The sequence below is a fragment of the Ptiloglossa arizonensis genome, chromosome 12, assembly GCF_051014685.1.
Source record: "Ptiloglossa arizonensis isolate GNS036 chromosome 12, iyPtiAriz1_principal, whole genome shotgun sequence".
Classification (NCBI taxonomy): domain Eukaryota; kingdom Metazoa; phylum Arthropoda; class Insecta; order Hymenoptera; family Colletidae; genus Ptiloglossa; species Ptiloglossa arizonensis.
Genome location: NC_135059.1, coordinates 6,995,286 through 7,016,228, shown reverse-complemented (window position 1 = coordinate 7,016,228; position 20,943 = coordinate 6,995,286). Strand labels below are relative to the sequence as shown.

At 41.2% G+C, this 20,943-nt stretch overlaps 2 protein-coding genes across 4 annotated transcripts; one reads left to right on the top strand and one right to left on the bottom strand.

The window, feature by feature from the left end:
- Positions 1-1,402: 1,402 nt before the first annotated feature.
- LOC143152986 (cell adhesion molecule 2-like) lies at positions 1,403-19,858 on the top strand. 3 transcript variants are annotated; one of them, XM_076323672.1, is made up of 6 exons: positions 1,403-1,926; positions 13,283-13,488; positions 13,564-13,699; positions 14,844-14,977; positions 18,191-18,458; positions 19,720-19,858. In XM_076323672.1, the coding sequence occupies exons 1-6, from the start codon at positions 1,830-1,832 to the stop codon at positions 19,788-19,790; spliced, it is 912 nt and encodes a 303-aa protein (XP_076179787.1). In that variant the 5' UTR covers positions 1,403-1,829; the 3' UTR covers positions 19,791-19,858. The 3 variants fall into 3 exon arrangements, with proteins under 3 accessions (XP_076179787.1, XP_076179788.1, XP_076179789.1); XM_076323673.1 differs by lacking the exon at positions 1,403-1,926 and adding an exon at positions 10,255-10,533; XM_076323674.1 differs by lacking the exon at positions 1,403-1,926 and adding an exon at positions 10,566-10,571.
- Positions 17,179-17,932, bottom strand: LOC143153402 (uncharacterized). Its single transcript, XM_076324523.1, has 3 exons — positions 17,809-17,932; positions 17,429-17,689; positions 17,179-17,225 (listed from the first exon to the last, which is right to left on the bottom strand). The coding sequence occupies exons 1-3, from the start codon at positions 17,930-17,932 to the stop codon at positions 17,191-17,193; spliced, it is 420 nt and encodes a 139-aa protein (XP_076180638.1). The 3' UTR covers positions 17,179-17,190.
- Positions 19,859-20,943: the final 1,085 nt, after the last annotated feature.

The following is a 20,943-nucleotide window of genomic DNA, read 5'->3' as shown; positions in this document are numbered from 1 at the left end:
TCGTTAATCGCTAAAATTAGTCGAGTGTTGGCATACCCGACAGATTTTCAACGTCGTTTCTCTCGATAACGGATCCTCGTGCAAACAAATTTCATACTAGATTTTCGATTTGTACTTTTATCTTCTTTTAAATTGAACGACGATTACCGAGACACCCTGTATATCTTTGTTGGATCGTTGCAACTCGGATCGCGCGACTGACCGACGCCCAGTGAAGTATTTCTCCCGAAAAGCTGGCCAAAAATCGATTTCAAAAATTCAGATGTAATTTTTGTTAGCAATCCAAATAGTAGGAATATTTATATTTTTATTTATCCGCTCGTGGAACGTGTACTTCGTGAAAAATAAAGATTCTTTATGGTACGCGTTTACCATTCTCCGAAACACCCTTCTACCGATTAATAATTTTCGCACGTTGCAAAAGGAACGGTATCAATTACCATTATTAATTTACACACAACGATGGGTTACGTTCCAGATACGGTGAGTAAGAAGTTCGAGTTTGAAAACAATCGCTTCAGCTACCGAAAGCAAAAGCTTCGAACTCTGATCTTACATTTCGCATCTTAAAATTCGCCTTTCGATTTCGATACTCGCGGTGAGACGAGTACAGTGAAATTACAACGCGATTAGAAAATTCACCGAACGAAGTTATAACCTAGAACGAACCTAATCGGTTCGTCCCTGCGGAACTGTCCAGGGTGAACCACGTACCCGAAAAAAATACCAGTAAGTATGAATCCGCTCGAGATACGTGATTCATCCCGTCCCGGTTTACCGGCCGGTGAGTATTTTTCAACGAGAATCGGCAACTGCGAGGGAAACTGTCGCGTTGATACGCACGCGGACAGGTTACCGTCCGCCACCCATCGTAATCAATTACGGTAACAAGGATTCGAGGTCCGGGTTGCGCCCGGTTGACGATGTGAACGCCGAGAGCCGTGGTACACGGCTGGAAACAATCGGCCGGCACCAAAAATCCGCATAATTCCTGACGGAAGAGTCGCCGGGAGTCTCGCCCGGAGCGTAGCGTATTTCCCCCAATTTCGTTAGCGCCTGCACACACGCAACGCAGCGAAAGAGGTTCCCTCGCGCAGCGGCAGAGCGAGACGGTGAATTTTGCAGCGATCATCGACTTGGAGAACGGCGCAGTCGCCCAGGAACCGACTCGAAACTCGCCCCGTCTCCGTCGTTCGCCGCGCTCCGCTCCCTATCTCTGTCTTCGTCTCTGGCGCTCTGCTCCCGGGTGGTCCTCCGCCACCCCTTCTTCCGCCCCGCGCGCCCACAACCCCCACCGTGCACCAACGGTCCGCTGTGTCGCTACCAGCACCACCACCACCACCGCCACCACCGCCACCACCACCACCACCACCACCATCGCGAGCGTCAGTGGTAGCAGCAGCAGCAGCCAGCAACACACCGGCGTCTCCTGTTCCTGCTGGTGTGTGCCCCGATGCCGCAGTAGCGGCCGCTACTCTCTACGGCCACGGTATAGATTTTCGATTAGTGCAAGGTGGAACGTGGACGATAATGTGCCGGTCCGACACCTGCTGACCGTCCACGAAGGTCGTCGACGTTTCTCCACGATCGTCGCGGTGGTCGTGCGTCGTCCGAGAAAACGGGGGACGCGGACGAGGAGACTACGCACACCGTGTGTAGAACGAGATAGAGTGTTTGTGCGCGCGTGAGAGCGAGAGAGATCGATTTCGCTAGCGCGGCGTGTGCGTGTACAGTGGTAACTGGTAAGCTGCTAGCCGCGGAGCGTACGACCATGGCTGCTGGCCAGTGACGGCTACGAACGCGAGATTTCAGGATCACGTCCATGATCGATGGGACGGGCTCGGCCGTCGAGGATGCAGCTCGAGATGATCCACGGGACTCTGCTCTCCAGGCTGGTGGCGCTTTACGCGTTCGTGCTTCATTCAGGTAGGCGATGGACGGACGGACGGTCGTCGGTCTGACGACCAACCGGATCCAGCTACCGAACGCACGGTACGGTTGTCGAACGTTCTGGGTGTATTCCGATGGGGTTGAACGCTCGACCAGGTCGGCTGCTCGCACAGCCACCGAAGATTCGCGGACCTTCCACTCGGAGGACACGTTGAACGATCGAAGCGTAGATCCGAGTTGGACCGGTGATCGTTCAGCGATACCCCCTTGCGGATGGAGAACGTCTCGTGGTTGGTACACCGCGCGAGTATCCTTTCGTTGATTTTCATCGTGCTACGGTATCCGTAGAAACGTACAATCACCAGTTTCCGATTTACGTGGGCATCGATCGAACCGATTCCTCCATCTCGTGCATCCTCAATGGTACGCCGTACCACCGGTGATCTCGCGATCTTTGACCTCCGGAGTACGCGGCCTTTGTTCGATCCGTAACCTGTATAGTTCTAGTCCCGAACACGCGTCCGTTTGTTTCGTAATCTATTGTCCTATTGGTCCTCGATCTACAGCTCCTATTGGTCCTCGATCCACAGTTCCAATTGGTCCTAAACGTGCGCCCTCGGTACTCCTGTTGACGCAACCGTGATCTCGATTCGAGGGCAGGATTCTTCCCGGGACTGGTCCCGGAGTGACGCGATCGCTTATTTCGAACTTCGTCGCGACTTCGATGGATCGTCTATCGTATCGTCGTTCTCGCGTAATTGTCTTCGTTCGACGGAGAGATTCCATCGCAGAAGGGCACACGTTCGTCGTGCCCGCGGGGCTCCGAACACCGATCGAAACTGACTAAACATTTGCGAGCACGGTACTCGGTACCAGCGGTAAATAAACATTTAACGCCGGACAATCGCGTTGGCCGCGCGTCCGCGCTTTACGACGTCACTCGACGAAGATATTGCGACGTCAATATTGAGGGTATACGCCACCGTCCACGCGATCATTCCCATTGTTCGAATGTTTGTACGATTCCGATCTACGCGTTCGTCGTGCGGACAATGCGTGCACGACATTTCACCGTCATCGATCCATGTCACGCGCGTGTTGTAATTTGCTTAATCTCCGCGCCCCGAGAGCGTCGATCTTCCTTCTTCCACGAGGAAATGAGTCGGAAGACGGATCGCACGGATAATAAAGCCCACTGTTCTGACTAGACACGTGGCTATTTACCACCTCGGTGTCGTTCGAGTTCTCGAAACAACCGAGACACTCGATAATTGTTACTTGCGCGCACTTTTTCGCTGTTAACTACCTTGTGGTCTTTCGAATTCTCGAAAGATCCGAGACCCTCGATAATTGTTACTTGCGAGCACTTTTTAGCAATTTAACGCCTTGTTATCCTCCAAATTCTCGAAAGATCCAAGACCCTCGATAATTGTTACTTGCGCACACTTTTTAGGAATTTAGCACCTTGTTGTCGGCCAAATTCTCGAAAGATTCAAGACCCTCGATTATTGTCATCCACTTATGCGCAATTCTTGGCAATTAAGTACCTAGCTGTCGTTCGAATTCTCGAAAGATCCGAGACCCTCGATAATTGTTACTTGCACTTTTTGGCAATTAACTGCCTTGCTGTCGTTTGAATTCTTCAAAAATCCGAGACCCTCGATGACTGTTACCCACTTGGGTGAAATTTCCACGTGAAAAGAAATTAAACTAATATCGTGGATCAAGTTGAAAGTTTCTGGAACACGGTAACAATTGCTCGATTGTACCCGGCTCGAAATACCTGGATGGTAGATAATTGTCAACGATTGCTTACACCGTCGCAGGTCAAAAAGTCCAAAAATAAGATCAAGATAGGACCTTTCTAGGACACGATACTCCGAGACAATCGCGAGGCCAGGTACGAATGTTTTGTAGGATTTCCGTTCAGTCGACGCTACGATAACAAAGAGTTGGATCAATGGTTTGTTCGTTCGTTGTCCTTTTGTCTAATCACCGAAACAGGAAAATCTTGAAATGACCGTGAACTCGAACTTTCTTGTTTTCTAACATTTTTATACCGATAATGTTTCGATTAATGTCTCGCGTATAACTCGAATTAAGTTTATCAATTTAGAGTTACTTATTCGTCGAAAAATGGTGTCGTGTTGATGATAATAATGTAAAATTATAAGCGATCGTTGCAGCGTTTGATCAGCTTTACATAATTTACAATATTTTCCACGAAGGTTTCGGTCCTCTGCGGTCCAAAATTCAGCGTACGATAATAGTAATAACAATGAAAGAACGAAAACACAAACAAACTCACTTGTTGAACACGTGTGTAATCGGTAGAAATCGGTACAATGAAAATGAAAAATTCCTTCGCACAGCAATAACGTTGGAGAAAATGATCTACGATGAAAAAAAATTATCTTCATATATATATATTAGGTTGTTCGGAAAGTCATTTCGTTTTTTTCGGTGAAAATGAAACACGATTTTTTTAGAGTGTATAAACATTTGATTAAATTATATATATTCTTCATTTTGGAAAACGAAATCACGGTAGAGTTGCAATTTCCCTTTACCTACGAGTACAACGGTCGAGAAAGTTACGAATTGAATAAAGCTCGTCCAAGATTAAAACGATTATTCGTAATAATAATAACAACAACAACGATACACGGAACGATACACTAAGAATGAAAGTATAGAAATACGAAAGTATCGTGTCTCGTAATTATCTTGAAGGAGAAAGACAGGCCGAGAGAGGTCAAAGGCGGTGCTTCACTCGTCCGATGTGTTGAAGCTACAAGATGGAATCGCGGTTATGATTATATCGGGACACGGAACGACCTGTTTCACGAGCAACGTATCGTAAAAATGGCTCGAACGAAAAAGGGGGCACGATTTTGTCTTTGTTTTCTACGTCGTGAGGACGAAACGTATCGTGTTTCCGGGCTACTTTCGGTCCCCCACCACCCCCCGGATGGTAAACGAGCGAGCAAATTATTTCCACGAGGAACTGCTTCGAGAATATCAACGGAATTAAAACTCTATTTTCCGGCAAGGCTCGAGTGCGTCGGTTCACCGTCGTCTCCCGTTCGAAAGGGTCGGGCACAAATTTCCTTCCCGTGCAGAAAGCGCGAGAGAGTTTCCGTGAGAGAATGGCGGGTAATACGGTAACCAACAGACATTTAGATAGGATCCGCTTTGTCGAGGATAGAAATAGGATTCTCGGGACGCGGAAGACCTCGAGGATAAGCGGAAAAGTGGATAAATTCCCGGCTCTGTATAAAAGTTCCGCGTAAAAGGAATCGCGCCGGTGGATTCGTTCGATCGCGATTTTTCCGTTCTGCGAATTTTTGGCCCGTTCTCTGCTCGCGAAATTTTCTAATCGCCAATCTCGACGCACTAGTCGTGACACGGACGTTTTAGAAACACTCCGCTCGGTCCTAATCGAGAACCTAACATAAATTTAGTTCAAATTAACGGAACCCCTTTAGACTCGCACCTAATGTACACTTGGCCCGACTAAACATAGTCTAACCTGTGTAAACTTCGACTTAACACAGATCTAACATAGACCGTGTACCTACAGCGGTCAGAGATGGACAAAATTTGATTCGAATAATAAACGGCGCATAAAAACACCATACGGGAATTTATCGGGACGTTTACTCGATCGAACATCGGACTTTTCTTCGCTCGAAATGTTTATTCCATTTTCATATAAATCGAATAATAATTCTTAGCTAACGAATGATGTACCGAAAGCTGTTTATTTTTTCTTTCTTATTCGAAATCGATCGTGTGGATCAATGGTATCGAACCCATATAAACACGGACCATCGTGTGTAATTTCGAATAGTTCATTGAGCCTCGATAAATCGTTGAAATTTTACTTTAGAATGTATCGTTCCGTGTTCTTTTCTCTTTAAATTCTATTCCATTATTTTTACCAAAATCTTCGATCTAGGGCCCCATGCGTCCCCCACGAACCGCTCGTTTAATCGATCTTGATATTTTACTCGTTACTCTGGCCAAAGTCTACTCTGGATCTGAACCGAATTGGATTTACATCTGATCCAATCCTGACCAACGATTCTGTTCTAACTTGTGTACGCTGAACGTGGACCATATACCTACTTCGTATCTAGTTTACATCTAAATCAATTCCGATATGGTCCATCTGGACGTCGCCTATAATACTATTCGGTACCGCGGTGCGAGACCACCGGTAAAATTCCAAAAATTTGTCAACATTCCGGGAATGCGCAAGCCACGGTCGTCGATTTTTTTTTTTATTTCAGACGTCACGCGAGTGTCAGTCAACCGCTTCGAGGACCGTTTCCAATCAAGAAAAACGAACAGATATGCACACGGACGCGTAAAAGCCAGCGGTTCGTGATGTCACGTTCGTTTTAAAAACGGGAACAACGAACGTAACCGGCGCGGCGGCAGCCTCGCGAAAGCGTATTACGATAGGTCGTTAACTCAAGTACTCTAATTGGCTAAATTTCCAATAAAGCCCGCGATTCACGGCGAGCTCCGGGGCCGTCCCTTTAAATAAAACAATACGCTTCGAGACCGCCCTTTCCTGTCCCCGCCAAAGCGCGTTTCATTCATTCTTTCGGCCTTCTAATTCCCCGAAACAAGGTAATTACGCCCGACGGGTTTCGTTTCTCGCGGCCTGATTGCGTTTTTGAGTGCCCCGGACGAATGCTTTTAAGTGGATAATTGCGATTTCGTCGTATCGTTTAATTCCACTTACATTTCTGCGGACGCGATCGAATCGAAGGTACGCGAAAACCAAATATGCTTCTAGATCGTGTTAAAAAAATCGATTTCTTTTTCTTTACATTTATGAAATCGAGTTTTTTTTTTCTTTGTATTTATGTTAAAGAAATCGTAAAAAAAAATCGATCGTTTTCCTTTATATTTTCTCAAATTGTACACCTCAGGTTTGTACATTTAACGAGGTTATAGACGTTTAAAAAGAGCAGTGCACGATCGACGATAATAATGCGAATAATGGTGAATTAAATAAAATATGATACGCAGGAGCAAAGATAAATATATAATTTGGTAATGTATAATGTGTGTATATGTAAACACATTCGGTGCAAATAGGGTTACCAACCATCCCCTTTTAGCGATACGTGTACTAATTATGGGTCAATAAAACCACACATGTACCATTACTTCTCACTTATCGAAATCAACTCTACACTCTTTACTTATAATTTTATTACTATTATGCGAGGAACGGAAAATTTCTTAACCAAATTTCGAAATAGGGCAAAATATTCGTTCAATTCAAATTTTATATTCATATTCGTATTACCGATTTTGTTAAATGTCTGGTTATTCGTTCATTTCGTACACGTTTATTACAAAACTACTGTATACGATTACCTACTTGAATTTGTAATATACTTTGATTTTTGCGATATTATCGATTGAAAGTGCTGGTCGTTCGATGAAAATGTTGTGTTTTGTATTATATTCTTGAAATTTTGTTATTTTTTCGAATGCACGTTACATTTTACGGACGTAATAAAATTATACCCCCTCCCGATGTCCTCCTTCGTCTTTCAAAAAATGTTTTCCATACATTTTTCCTCCGATCCAGAAATGGTAACCCTAAATGTAAAGGCAAGGAACAATCGTCTGTTATTAATCCAACAAATACCAATAATTTCTCATTAACCCAACAAATACAATGTTCTCTTCTCTAAAAGTTTTCTTTCAGTTTTACCCTGTACGTAACAAATTTATTAAAAATTCTCCAAGAAACTTTCTTCGCAGCGTTTGAATTGTTGGCGCTCGGTGCGCCACAAACGTTATTTAAATTCGACACCGAATCTCTGACAGAGTTTTCCATTTAGTACACCCGCTACAGATGACTTTGAATTCCCTGCAGCGAGTCTGGCAGAAAATTCGATAATTCGTGCCTGGAAAAAATACGGTTCGGACACGCGAGCTGGAAATTAACGGTGGTAGCTGTGTAGCGTTTAATTCGCAGCATAAGCGCGAAACGGGCAACGATAATATAGTCGGTAAATAATCAGAGTATATATTATCCGGCTGCTGATTAACCTCCCATCTCGACAGGCTCGTCCAACCCTCGTCCGATTGCCTTTAATTAAATCGACCGTGTCGGCGTCCGTCACGAGCACGTGCGAGCAGCGTCGCGACGTCGAGCACCTACCTCTCGACAAGCCGCAAAGATACATCCCAGCAATCGCGAACGTTTCATTAACAGTTCACAATCTGGACATTGTTGCACGATATTCCGAGAAAAGAGACCGTACTCGAAAACGTGGATCCTACGTGTACACGATTTGCCATTGGACTGAATATTTTTATCGGTTATTTCGTTTTAGGAAAAATGGATGTCTAAATTGATCCACGAAACTGTTACGTTTCCCCGTACGATGTACAAGCCACGCGTTTTATCGTGTTCGCGGAGCGCTGGTAAACAGAAGAAAACGTTCCCAATAAATGCCGGGGAAACTAGATCAGACTAGACACATCCGAAAATACGACGATACATACAGGCTGACCTACATAAAGCGTTACAAATTTCCTCTGAAACGACGGCAGATATCAATCTGCAACTTTAGAGTCCACCGAAGCCATTCATCAAGTGCGATCGATCTAACTTCTAAAGCCCTCGATAAAATTTTGCTACACTCGAAGGGAAACATCGAGAACCACGGTTTCTAAGATTCTCGTTCAATTTTTCCTACTTCTCGCGAGACCGAAAAGTTTTAAGAAATCACGAACCCGAGTTAGAAGTTTCAGGGACGTGAAAGCATCGATACCATCGCGAGAGATCGATCTCTGGATCCGATCTAACGGATCTACGTAAGACTTGCTTTTCAACAATTATAGTTCCATGTGTCACACTTATAGAGGTACGAAAGTATGCAGAATTTTTCGCCAGGTAAACGTCCTGATAAAAATTCTCCATTTTTCGTAGAACAAACAAAATTGTTCTCTCATGTTTTCGAACGTTAAATTTCAAAATGAACGAACAATGCGAAGCTTCGTTAATTTTGTCAGAAATTCGGCGCTGCGTATCAGGAAATACGTAAGACCTAATTTTCACCAATTATCGTTCGAAACATCCAAACGTATCAAGGATTTACAATTATTCAGGTATTTTCAGGATACGAAACGCATATCGAAATTAAACTAAATGAAGCTACTCGTAACGGTTGTACGTGTGTAATCCGGTACGCATCAAACGCGATCTATCGCGGGGAAATGAGAGTCGCGCGTACACACACGCTCGAGGATGCAACTTGATTAAGGCCACTCGAAAAACTGCAACTGCGCTTCAAGTAGCGCTCGGTGCACCGGATGCGTAGCGAATAACAGAGAATACGAGTAATAGAATATAAAGGGGGAACCACGAGAGAGCAGTCCCTCGATATGGTTTTAACACTTTGTGCTTGGAAAAGTGGGCCTGTTTTTGTAATTTACATTATTGTATCGAGAGAGAGAAAGAGAGAGAAAGAGAGTTACCGAAACAGCGGGTTGAAAATCGCTGATTTTCCACCATCCGGCCGCGTTCGCATCGATGAACGAAAATTTGCTAATTTCGTCCCGCTGACGGCGGATACAATTTAATTGTTTCGAATCGTTTCCAATAACACCCTCTTTTACTGTTTGCCTCTATGAGGAGTCGACTGCAATTGCACAAAATGCACGAATTTAAACGAAATGGTGTTTTTCACGGAGCATTCTGTATACAAAGGTCGACGAGTTTGTGGTGAATTTAGAAAATATTCGGTACTGATAACGATAAAGAAAGGAATATTTTCTGGAGCAAAGAATGCGTATGGTTAATGACAAAATTTCGGTAGAAAAATGTCCGTAAATAATAAAAAAGTAATCCAGATGTAACATAACCTGATCTACAGCGAACCGACAAACTATAGACATAACCTAGAACCATTGAAGATCTAATTCAGATGTAACCTGAGATTTGGATTGTAACCTTTAGATTAAATCTAAACCAGGACTAACTTAAAACTAAACTCGACTCGGACATAAGCACTAGAAGTAGTGCAGATATAATTAACGCGTAAACCGAAATCTGTCTTTGACATAACCTAGAACCAATGCAAATCTAATTTGTGCGTAATGTAGATTAATGCGATCGAACTGGAATATAATCTGAAACTAAGGTAAATCTAATTTATAGAAAGCTTGGAACTAGCGTGGATCTAATTCAAACATAACCTATAACGAATACAATCGACGAAATATTCCAGTGAAAATTGCTGATTTTCCATCATCGCAGTACTGCGTTCGAAATCGCATCGATAAACAGACATTTGCTAATTATGTCCCGCTGACGGCGATACAATTTAATTGTTCCATCTCGTTTCCAGTAATACCCAACCCCTCCCTCTTGCTATTTATCCCTGTGTGACGAAATCGACTGGAATTACAAAAAGTGGACGAATACAGAGTTCTCGATGTATACCAGGTGCTCCAAATGGACAACTCTGTCAGAAATTCGACAATAAAATTGAAAATATGTTCTAGACGAGGTGTTCTGTATTTAAAGACTGTCGAGAACTTTGTAGAGGAATTGAAACGTACTCGATCCATGAAGAGTGACCCTAAACAAAGGGGCATTAGGTAGGATGGAAAACGTAGTTTCTAACGAAAAAGTCGCGGTAAGAAAATGTACGATCAAACGTAATCTGGATGTAATTTAAACCTAACACACTGCGAACTAACATACAACTGAAACATAATTTAGAACCACTATAAATTTAATTGAGATATAACCTCCGATTAACGCAGACTAAATCTAAACATAACCCAGAATTAACACAAACCTAACGTGCATCTACATAACCTGAAACTAACGCAGATTTAACATAGGCGTAACCTAGAACTGGCGTAGAAGTAATTTACACATAACCTAGAAATAATGTAGATCTTACTCGGACGTAACCTGAAACTAACATAGGATCTAATTTACACATAACTTGGAAGTAACGTAAATCTTACTCGGGCATAACTTGAAACTAACATAGATCTAATTTACACATTACTTGGAAGTAACGTGGATCTTACTCGGACATAACCTGAAATTTAACATAGATTTAATGTAGACGTTACTTGAAAATAACGTACGTATCGTATAGATATAATCTAAAACTAATATCGATCTAATTTACGCGTAATCTAGAACTAACGCGAAACTGATTTATACATAACCCTAAACAAATGCAATCGGCTGAATACCGGACTGAAAATCGTTGATTTTCCGCCATTGCGAAACCGTGTTCGAGCTCGCATCGATGAACGGAAATTTGCTAATTCCGTCCCGCTGACAGCGAAACAATTTAATTGTTCCGTATCGTTTCCAATAACTTTCCTCTCTTTCGATTTGTTTATGTCTGTGTGAAGGAGAGGTCGACTGAAATTTCAGAAAATGCACGATCGTACCGAGTTTTGCGGTCTCGCGATCATCGTTGCGTACTGCCACTCGACCACGGATAATTTTCAGCTTAACTCGTAAGAGGATTAAAATGCAGTCGCGAAGCAGTTACAGACATTTAGATCGTCGCTGACTGCGCGGTAAAGATCGAGTTGAAAAATGAGTACCGTAGTTTTGTTTTGTAATTACGAGTGAAAAAGGAATTGAAGCCACAGACGTGCTTCGTGGGACATCTTGCAAATACCGTAACATTACAAGAACGATAATTCCGCAAATTATAACATTACACTCTAGAACGCGGTTAGGTATCTCCTTGAAAGTGCACGATCCTTTGTGCGCGAAGCATCGAAAGAAAAAAAAAAAACAATGGTCTTCATAAATCTGACGTAACAAGTATTATACAGGATAAAGTGGAAAAGACCTGTTCGTGCTCAGACATCGTTTAAGTAAAACACCCATTTACAACTACCGAGAGTGAAACCAAACACTGGCCGACCAAACAAGACTAAACTTAACATCGAACATCCTGCAGTGTGAAGTGAAATAGTGCTGGTGGTAATTAGTCTAATTCGTTCGCAACTAAATCGTTGAATTAAAAGTATAACAACAATTTTCGTGAAATTGATAGACACTAGTATCTTTTTATGTTTTCCATTCGGAAATATCTCGTTTTGTATACATTCGTAAGAAAATATTAACGTTCGTCCCATCGAACGGTTTAACTTTGCCTCGAAAAATTTTTCTTAAATATTCCTAAATAATGGAGATATTTAGGTGTTCCCACATTGATGCAATATTTAAATTCCATCGATCATCTTTAGAATGACTACAAGCTTTTCCCCTTAAAGACCACTTATCCCCTACAAGACCTTTAATTATCAAACCATACTTATTTTAATACGGCAGAATAGTGCAGTGAATTTAAGATTCACGTTGTCACATTGAAAAATATTATCTTTCCAAGACCCAAATTCACCTTATGCAGATAATCTAAATACTTTTCACAATTTTACAATAATTATAATTATTATAATCTCCTCCCTAACCATAATAATTATATTAGATATCTTAGTTAATAAATTCATTGATCGATTGTGTGGGTAGTTATCGCCCACATTGTATACAGCGCGAAGTAGAAAGTCTCGATACGTGGTCAGACACTTTTCACGCAGATGTTTTGCAGCTTTTGTTTCGTTTCAAAATATTAGGTTGTTCGAAAAGTCATTTCGTTTCTTTTTTTTTTCTTTTGGTGAAAATGAAGCACGATTTTTTTAGAGCGTATAAACATTTTATTAAATTATATACTCTCTATTTTGGAAAACGATATGACTTTCCGAACAACCAAGGATCTCCTGTATATTTAAAAATAATATTTGATTTGACTATCATTGAAGTTTACAATAGAATTATTTTTTAGTACTTACATACGTGTTAACACGTTGAATGTCATGGTGGTCACCGCTCACAGGCGCTCCAAACTTAAAACTTTCTTCGTGTTCATTTAGTTATCATTTGGGGGCCATTAACAAAATGATGATCAATGTTAATAACACTCATCCGATCCCGAAGTTTCCTGCCAGAATATTTTGTTAATATCTTTCTTCCTTTTTCACTTCTCCTTTATCTTTCATACCACGCTATAATATACAATTTAATAAAATGTTTGTACACTCTAAAAAAATCGTATTTCATGTTCACCAAAAAAAAAAAATGACTTTCCGAACAACCTAATAATTTTCATTTGCTACCAACGTACCAGTTAACGTGTTAATTCGGTTAAGCGAATAATAAAGGTCCATTCAAGGCTGTAAGAGAATTTAGTCGGAAACGAATAATCCTTCTTCGAGGCAATTTTCACGTCGTTTCTTTCGTCAATCCACCATTCACGGATATCTCACGAGTGAAAAGAATCTCAATACAATCGTGGAAACTTTTCAGGTATCGTGGCACTTCGTATGACGACACTGCAAATACCGCAACACGTCGTTCTAAATGAGACAGTCCGTATGCAGTGCAACTTTGACTTGGACCAAGAGACGTTGTACTCGGTGAAATGGTACAAAGATGGCCACGAATTTTATCGTTACGTACCCAGGGACGTGCCCAACGTACAGACGTTCCGTGTACCCGGCGTGAACGTGAACGTGAGTGTTCTTCGGGATCGAAGATACAACGATGTCGATTGGCGATGATCAACCGATTCTCCCACGATTTTCCAGACGCGCAATTCCACGGAGATATCGGTGGTGCTGAACAACGTCAACCTCACCAGTGGAGGCAGGTATCGGTGCGAGGTGTCCGCCGAAGCTCCAGCCTTTCAGACAGTGTCTGATCACGCGGACATGACGGTGGTCGGTGAGGAAACTTGTGTAAAATATTAGGTTGTACGTTAGACTCGTACTTCCTTAACAATCCAGACATTCTACTTTACGTATATTACGTATATCGTACTTTAAGAGTCGTCCTCGAAAGCAAAACTCTCGTCACGTCACGGATTCTATTGGGTCGTTCGTAAAGTGATTTCGTTTTCCAGAATGGAGAATATGTAATTTAATAAAATGTTTATACGCTGTAAAAAAAAGCGTGTTTCATTTTCACCGAAAAGAACGAAATGACTTTTCAAACAACCCGATATTTCCATCCGGAGATTAGAGTGGAGAATTTGTGTACACTCGGTGGATAAAGTACAGCGAGGTGGTGAAAATTATGGAGAAACGTCACGGTGCAACCCTTGAGCGGTATCGTCGATTTAGAGAACACCTATCATCTTTAACGCGCCGTGTACACCGATTGTCAGCGCGAGAACAATTTTGAAAATTTCTTTCTACGTTCTGAACACTTGGTGGAGAAAAGTACAGTTGTGAAAATTACAGAAAGCTATTACGGTACGACCTTCGAGCGAACAATTCGTATTCTCGTTAAAGCAAACGAAAATTTCGGAAATGTTAATTTCTTTGTCCATCTCCCCGCCAACTTACACCAACTGTTCGATGCCTTGTTTCGAAAAAATATTTCAACTTTCTTCGAAACGAACAAAGACCCCCTACGAGGATGGTTGTTTTCTTTAAGAGTGTGAAAAAAAAGAAGAAAAAAAACATAAAGTTCCGCGAGAAAAAGTAAACGTGTGCCTAACCCAGATCCATTAAGTATCACTGAACAAATCCCTCGAGTGCATCCACCTCGCTGTATTTCTTCCGACGACTAGATGGTGCTACTAGTCGTGCGTGAAACTTCGGTAAGTACTCGAACAGTACGAAACGTTTGTAAAATACATCGAACCCTCGTCTGGGTGGATGTATAATTATTTGCTGAATGATCGTTTGCCTCGACGATTAGCTCTTCGTTGACGTGTACGCGCCTTTCGAGGGACAAACGAGCTTTGTTTCTGCTCGATGAATCCCGGGGTCCCTGCTGCTCGCTCCCTAGCGTTAAGGGAGGAAACGCAGTTAATGAAAAAAAAAGGAAAAAAAAAACGCCAGAACATTGCCGTTCCTTTCAGTACTTCCTGACGAAGGGCCACGGATAACTGGAGGTCGTCCTCGCTACCAAGTGGGGGAGGTTGTTCGTATGAACTGCACGTCCGCGCCCTCGAATCCGGCAGCCCTGTTGACTTGGTTCATCAACGACGATCCGGTAAGCACTCGACGATAAAACCCGAACGACTTTCATTTTCAGTCCGTGTATCAATTGGGATAGTAGGAGCTTTTGATAGTCCGGGAGTTCGGTGATCGCCACGATAAAATTCACGTGCATATACCTAGGCAGATATGGCCCAGATTAAAGGATCTGCGCCGGTGTGTTCTACGAATCGAAATAAAATGAAAATGTTAGAGTTTACGTTCATCTATTTTTAAATACACGCTCGGGGTATGACCCGAACGCGACCATGCGCTCCGATTATCGGGTCAACGAAGAAAATCGTCAATTTAGAATTAGAGAAGAATATTTTCGAATATATCGAAGCGATTTGAGGAGAATATATCGTGGAGGGGAAACTGGAACGTGAACGATTCCGGTAACTGAACCGGGACCGTAGCCATGCGCAAGTGTGAACGAAGAGAAAAAAATTTTAGAGCAACGTTTCGAATTGTTTAACGACATCCTACTATACGAATTTTCCCTCAGACTTACAGGGAACGTTTGCACTTTTTTTTTTAAGCGAGACCCTCCGATTTTTTTTAATGCTGATAACGCGTGTACAACACTAAAAGAAACTAACGTACAGTGTATCTGTAAATATGTGTTGTTGGGAATAATTATCAAACGATAGATGGTGCGAGAAAAGACGTAAAAAGATTTTCACTATTTTCCATGTTGAATCTAATAAAATAAAAGTAAACATTTTCCTCTTCTATTTTTTAAGGTCGTATCGCACAATTTCTTTGTGTTTTTTAAATGAAACTATCACTAAAATTATACTACTGTCTCGACTTTACTTCGAAGTAACTTTCAAACAATGAAAAACTCACGAGAAAGGAATTGTTGAATCGCACGAGAATCAAATTCTCTACTATTTGAATTATTTTATTTATACGATATACTCGAAATTTCCACAGTCAGCTCTGAAACACTGTTGTAGCCTGTTATTACCATCTACTATGGTGTCCTTCCGCCTCATTGTGCATTAATAGCGAGGAGGCAAATAAACGATACGTTCCGAAATCGATGGATTGGGTTTGGTGAACCAATAAATTGACCGATGATAATATCGAACTTAATGACAACGCTACTATTTTGACTACTGGTCATCACTACTATACTAATTTTTACTTGGTGTACTTATAATAATATTATTCATTAAACGGCATTTACAGTGTCAGAAAATACGAAAAACCGAGGATAGAAAATTTCAAATATATCCTGTAAATAAAATCACCTAACAAAGAACTTGGTTCTTATATTTTACAATAATTCCTTCTTTTCCAAGACTTTAAATTGTTTCAAAATTGCTTCAAAGTAGTGCCTCGAATTGTTCTTTTGCTGTTCAATTATTGCGCCGAGAAAAAAACATTTGTGTTTAATTAAGCGAGTTAACTAACTCGGTAGTATTAGTGTTTAATTGAAGAAGAAAAAACAAAAAGTGAGCTTCCTACGACCTGGAAATGAATAAAAGAGAATATTTATTCTTTTGCGCTATGAAATTTTACATGGAAAATGACGAAGAAGTAATCTTGTTACGTTTTTCTTGTATCTCCTGCCGTTTCATAATTATTTCAAACGGCACGTCTTATGGTCACCCTGTATATTCACTGATGTGAAAATATAGATAGCAGTGATACTCTGTTTCACAATTCTAAATACATAGTCGTATAAGCTACAGTTGGAATGAAAGGGTTAAGGGAGAAGAGTTCCCTGAATGGGGCAACCGATGGGTAAGTCTCCCGAGTCGATTCTTTCGTTGACTCCACCAGAGAAACAATCTCTACTATCTTCCCAGAGTTAACTCAAACAATCCAGTCGATACTACTTGAAGCTTCCGAGTATACACCGTGTCCTTTCAGAAAGGTGTTAGAACGTTTCGTCAAATGGTACACTGATGCTACCGTGAATCTCGTGATCATCCGCGGTGTATTTTATCGTAAATATAATGAGCTTGAAAGAAAAAGTAAATAAAAAATAAATATAACACAGATTGATTTCACGATTACTTCGTAATCGTATTAACATATTGGACTCGAGGTAGTAGACCGATCTTGAAGAATAATCTATCAAAGGAAACCGTACGGTCGATTCTGTGATAACATTATAAACGTACATTGTCCATTGTCCGTAACGGAGTACGATGATGGTCTAGATTTTATAGAAGCTTCGCAGCAATCGATGTAGACACAAAAGGCTTGCAGGTATCAAAGAATACAGCGTGAAACTCGAATGTTTAGTTCTGAAAAGAATGGCATTTACAGTGTCAGAAAACACGAAAAATCGTGGATAGAAAATTTCAAATATATCCTGTAAATATTACAGAATATCGTTGGAACACTTAAGGGTGTGTGTCAGTAATCTAGCGAAACGACTTCTTCGAGAATTTTTTTAGATCTACAAACCTACTGAATTTTAATAAAATCGTTAAGGATCGATACTGACCGATTCGTTCCCCTTGAGAGCTCCACGCTGTACTTCCTTCACCAGGAAGAATTCTTGGTCCTTCTAAAAGCAAGTCACCAGCTCTAGCACCAACCAAGACCCCTATCCGTAGGATACTGGGTCCGACTGCTACCAGAACTCGTAACTTTTTTCTAGAGTAAATAATGCTCCCTGGTACAGTCTGTGCGACACGTCGAGTTGGGCGTATCCCAATCTGAGAGTCCACCGAGAGCGTAACGAACGAATTAATAACCGTGTACCCTTAGCGACAGTTATCGAGAGTGTTTCGTTATTTCTAATGCTGCCTTCCGTGAAAATATCTCTTTGTCTTCTCTCGCGAGAAGGTAAATATCCTCTCTCCGAAAGGTCACGGTTTATACCCGAAACATCGAGCGATATTGTAAGAACCGGGACCGTAGCAGCCTGAAATATCTCACTGGACACCGTACCGGTCAAAGTCTGTGCGCTCAGCTTGGCCAGAACCGGTGAAACAATGTCGTCCATCTGGCCGGCTAATTGCGAACGAGAGAAAAGGCGTCTCTGAACGCTCGAAAAAGCCTGACGAGAAGTCATCGGTGCTGCAAAGGGTCGCAGGACAAAGTGTGCCTTAATCGCGTTTCGCTCGACGACCGCGCGCGACCCGTGGCGAAATTCGTTCGCTCCGGGGCACACGGCAATTGTTCCACGTTAACTCTGAAAAAGAAGCAGAGAAGGTTTCGTCGTTACGATTATTACGGGTAAACAATCGACGTTGGCTTACAGGCCGATAACCAGTACCTGAAGGGACCTCACCTTACCGGCGTGGACGAAAAGGGTCTGCAAACCGCGGTACTGGGCTTGGAGTTCCGCGTTGCGAACGAACACTTCAAACAAGGCGACATGAAGCTAAAGTGCTTGGCGACAATAGCGACCGTCTATCTGCAGAGCAACGAGGAAAGCGTGGAAGGGGACGAGAGGATCCTGAAAGCCCCTGTAATGGAGAGCCGCGAGACCAGGGCGCAAAGCCACACTCGTAACGATTTAACGAATGGTAAACTTACCTCTGCCGTATTCACGCTTACCAATCCAGACATTTCACCTCGTTGTCCTAAACTCCCGTCCAAAATTGGAACACATCCTCGATACCATCGATGAGTTTGCGTTTGAAATCGCGAACCATTCCTGGCTATCCCGGACCTACAATGGTGGACACATATGTACGTGAAGTTGGAAAGAAAATTAAATATTATTTGTCGAGTATACATCGAGTGAGTGTTACATTGAGTAATTACTGTATTGAGTAAGTACTTTTCTCCACTGAATAAAAAAAAATCCTACTGCAGATGTATACACGATGATCTAAAATTCTTCGAAAAAAATTACTGACATCGCTAGACTAATAGCGGATACACGGAAGGTTTTAGCGTTGAAATACGACGCGTGCGTAATTACGTGTACACCACTGTAGATTTTAGACCAGGTTTTGGATCGTGTTTCGCCAACTGTTCATTTTTTCTTTCATCCTTTGGAGCAGACCAAAAATTATAACGTACTAGGTCCGATAAGATCTACCCGACCGCGAAAGTTATTTTTTAATGCATACTCTTTATTAAGTATTATTTAAATTATAAGTATTCTTTACTTTATATACTGAAATTTTAAATCCACTTATCTTGACCAAAACTCACTGTCCCTTTAGTTTTCGATACGAACGATACGTCAGCTCGTAAGATTCTGAAAATGACAAATTTTGTTAATTGTGTACCAATGTTTGTCGCCCAGTATCTAAAAGGTTTCAGTATTTATGTATACGTATTAAATTTGAAAGAATAAATTTGAGATCTCGTTATTCGTTAATGTCGCGTCAACGAAGTCGTGGCTTTTAACATTTTTTTTGCAAATGAAATTTGCAACTAAAATGCGCGGTATCGGTGAATAATTCAAATGAGTGCATAAAATTGATAAAAAATTCCCGAAAAGGTCGGTGTTTAAACAGATACTTGAAATACAAGCAAATACTGCAGACTGATTATATTAAGGGACTAATTGGAACGCGATTAAACGCTGTTTAATCTCAATTTCGTTCTCTGATAAATAAATAATCCATCCATAATTGAACTAAATCGCGATTAATACAACCGAGCTGATTAATGGGTGTATCGAATAAAAACGAAGTTACTGAGTGACAAAAACGTTCGTTTGGGACTGTAAGACGCGAACCTGAATCGATGAAAATCTAACAAAAATGTTCATCTTTGCTGATTAAGAAACATTGTTTGCATTTTCTCGTTTAACTTAATTTAACTTTTCAGGTGGCCAGATTGCAACGATACTTACATGGATGATCGCCGTTCCAATCACGTGGATTATCCTGGCGCGATAATAACATCCTTCTTTCACGTCGCTTCCTAAGAGTGTAAAGCGAGTACGTTAGGAGATCGTTCCCATCGTATCTAATACTAATTTTTAAGCCGCGTAATCGTAATTAAATATCATATCGATAAACATGGTAAGGGTGACGTCGAACGTCGTCAACGTACAAACATTGGTGGATCCATCGAAAGCTCTTCCTCTCTTTTCGATGCAATTAAATGAGAAATTTGATCGCGATCGAATCAATATTACGTTCATCTTTTTCTCCTCTATCTACTTAAAAGTACAAATTTCCGGTACTTGTACTAAAAAATTATTTATTTTTATTTAATAATTTCAATGGTAAGCGATCCAACAGTTTACCTACAACAATTAACTTAACTTTCCTTTGCTCTCTAGAATATCTAAGAAAACAACGAATGCTCTGCATTAATAAAAGTCGATCTCTCTCCTTTAGCTCCCAATCTGGATTTCCATACAGAAATTGTTTTTCGTGGGTCCGCCATTGGTAATAAACCAAAGTATGTTCTAGGCTCTAAATGTATTCTTGCGTGGAGGAAAAAGTCTTGTTTAAAACATATCCATGGAATTAACAGAGAGACAAAATCTCAAAAAATGAAACAAAGAAACGAGAAACTATGAAGTACAGAGAAAGCATAAATCCGTCTCTCCGTGCGTATGTATATTAGATCATCCAGAAATCTTTTTAGCAGAGTGTTACAAAGTTCTTGTTGCTTTCCAGACACCAATACATGTTATTTTTTACTACAATTTTATAAGAATCTTCCACTTTGTACGGCATATCATTTTCTACCATTTAATGGAAAGATTTATGGAAAGGTTCTTTTCCATCGTGAGAATTTGCAATTGTTTCGTACAAACGCCACGGAAAGCAATCATGCACAATTTCTGATAGTTAGCTTCGCGAATTAAGGTGCTGGGTATCCATGATAGATATAATTTAAGTATTTATTGAAGTACAATTCCCTAGGAAATATTTTAAGTAATTGAAATAATCATTGCGTAAGATAAAACTACCAAAACTATGTAAAATAATTTATCGAAGCAATGTGACTGACACAATTATATTCCTAAGAATGAAACAAATTCCTTCTTAATCACGAATAAGTCCAACTTTCTTGATAGTTTAAAATATATTTTAA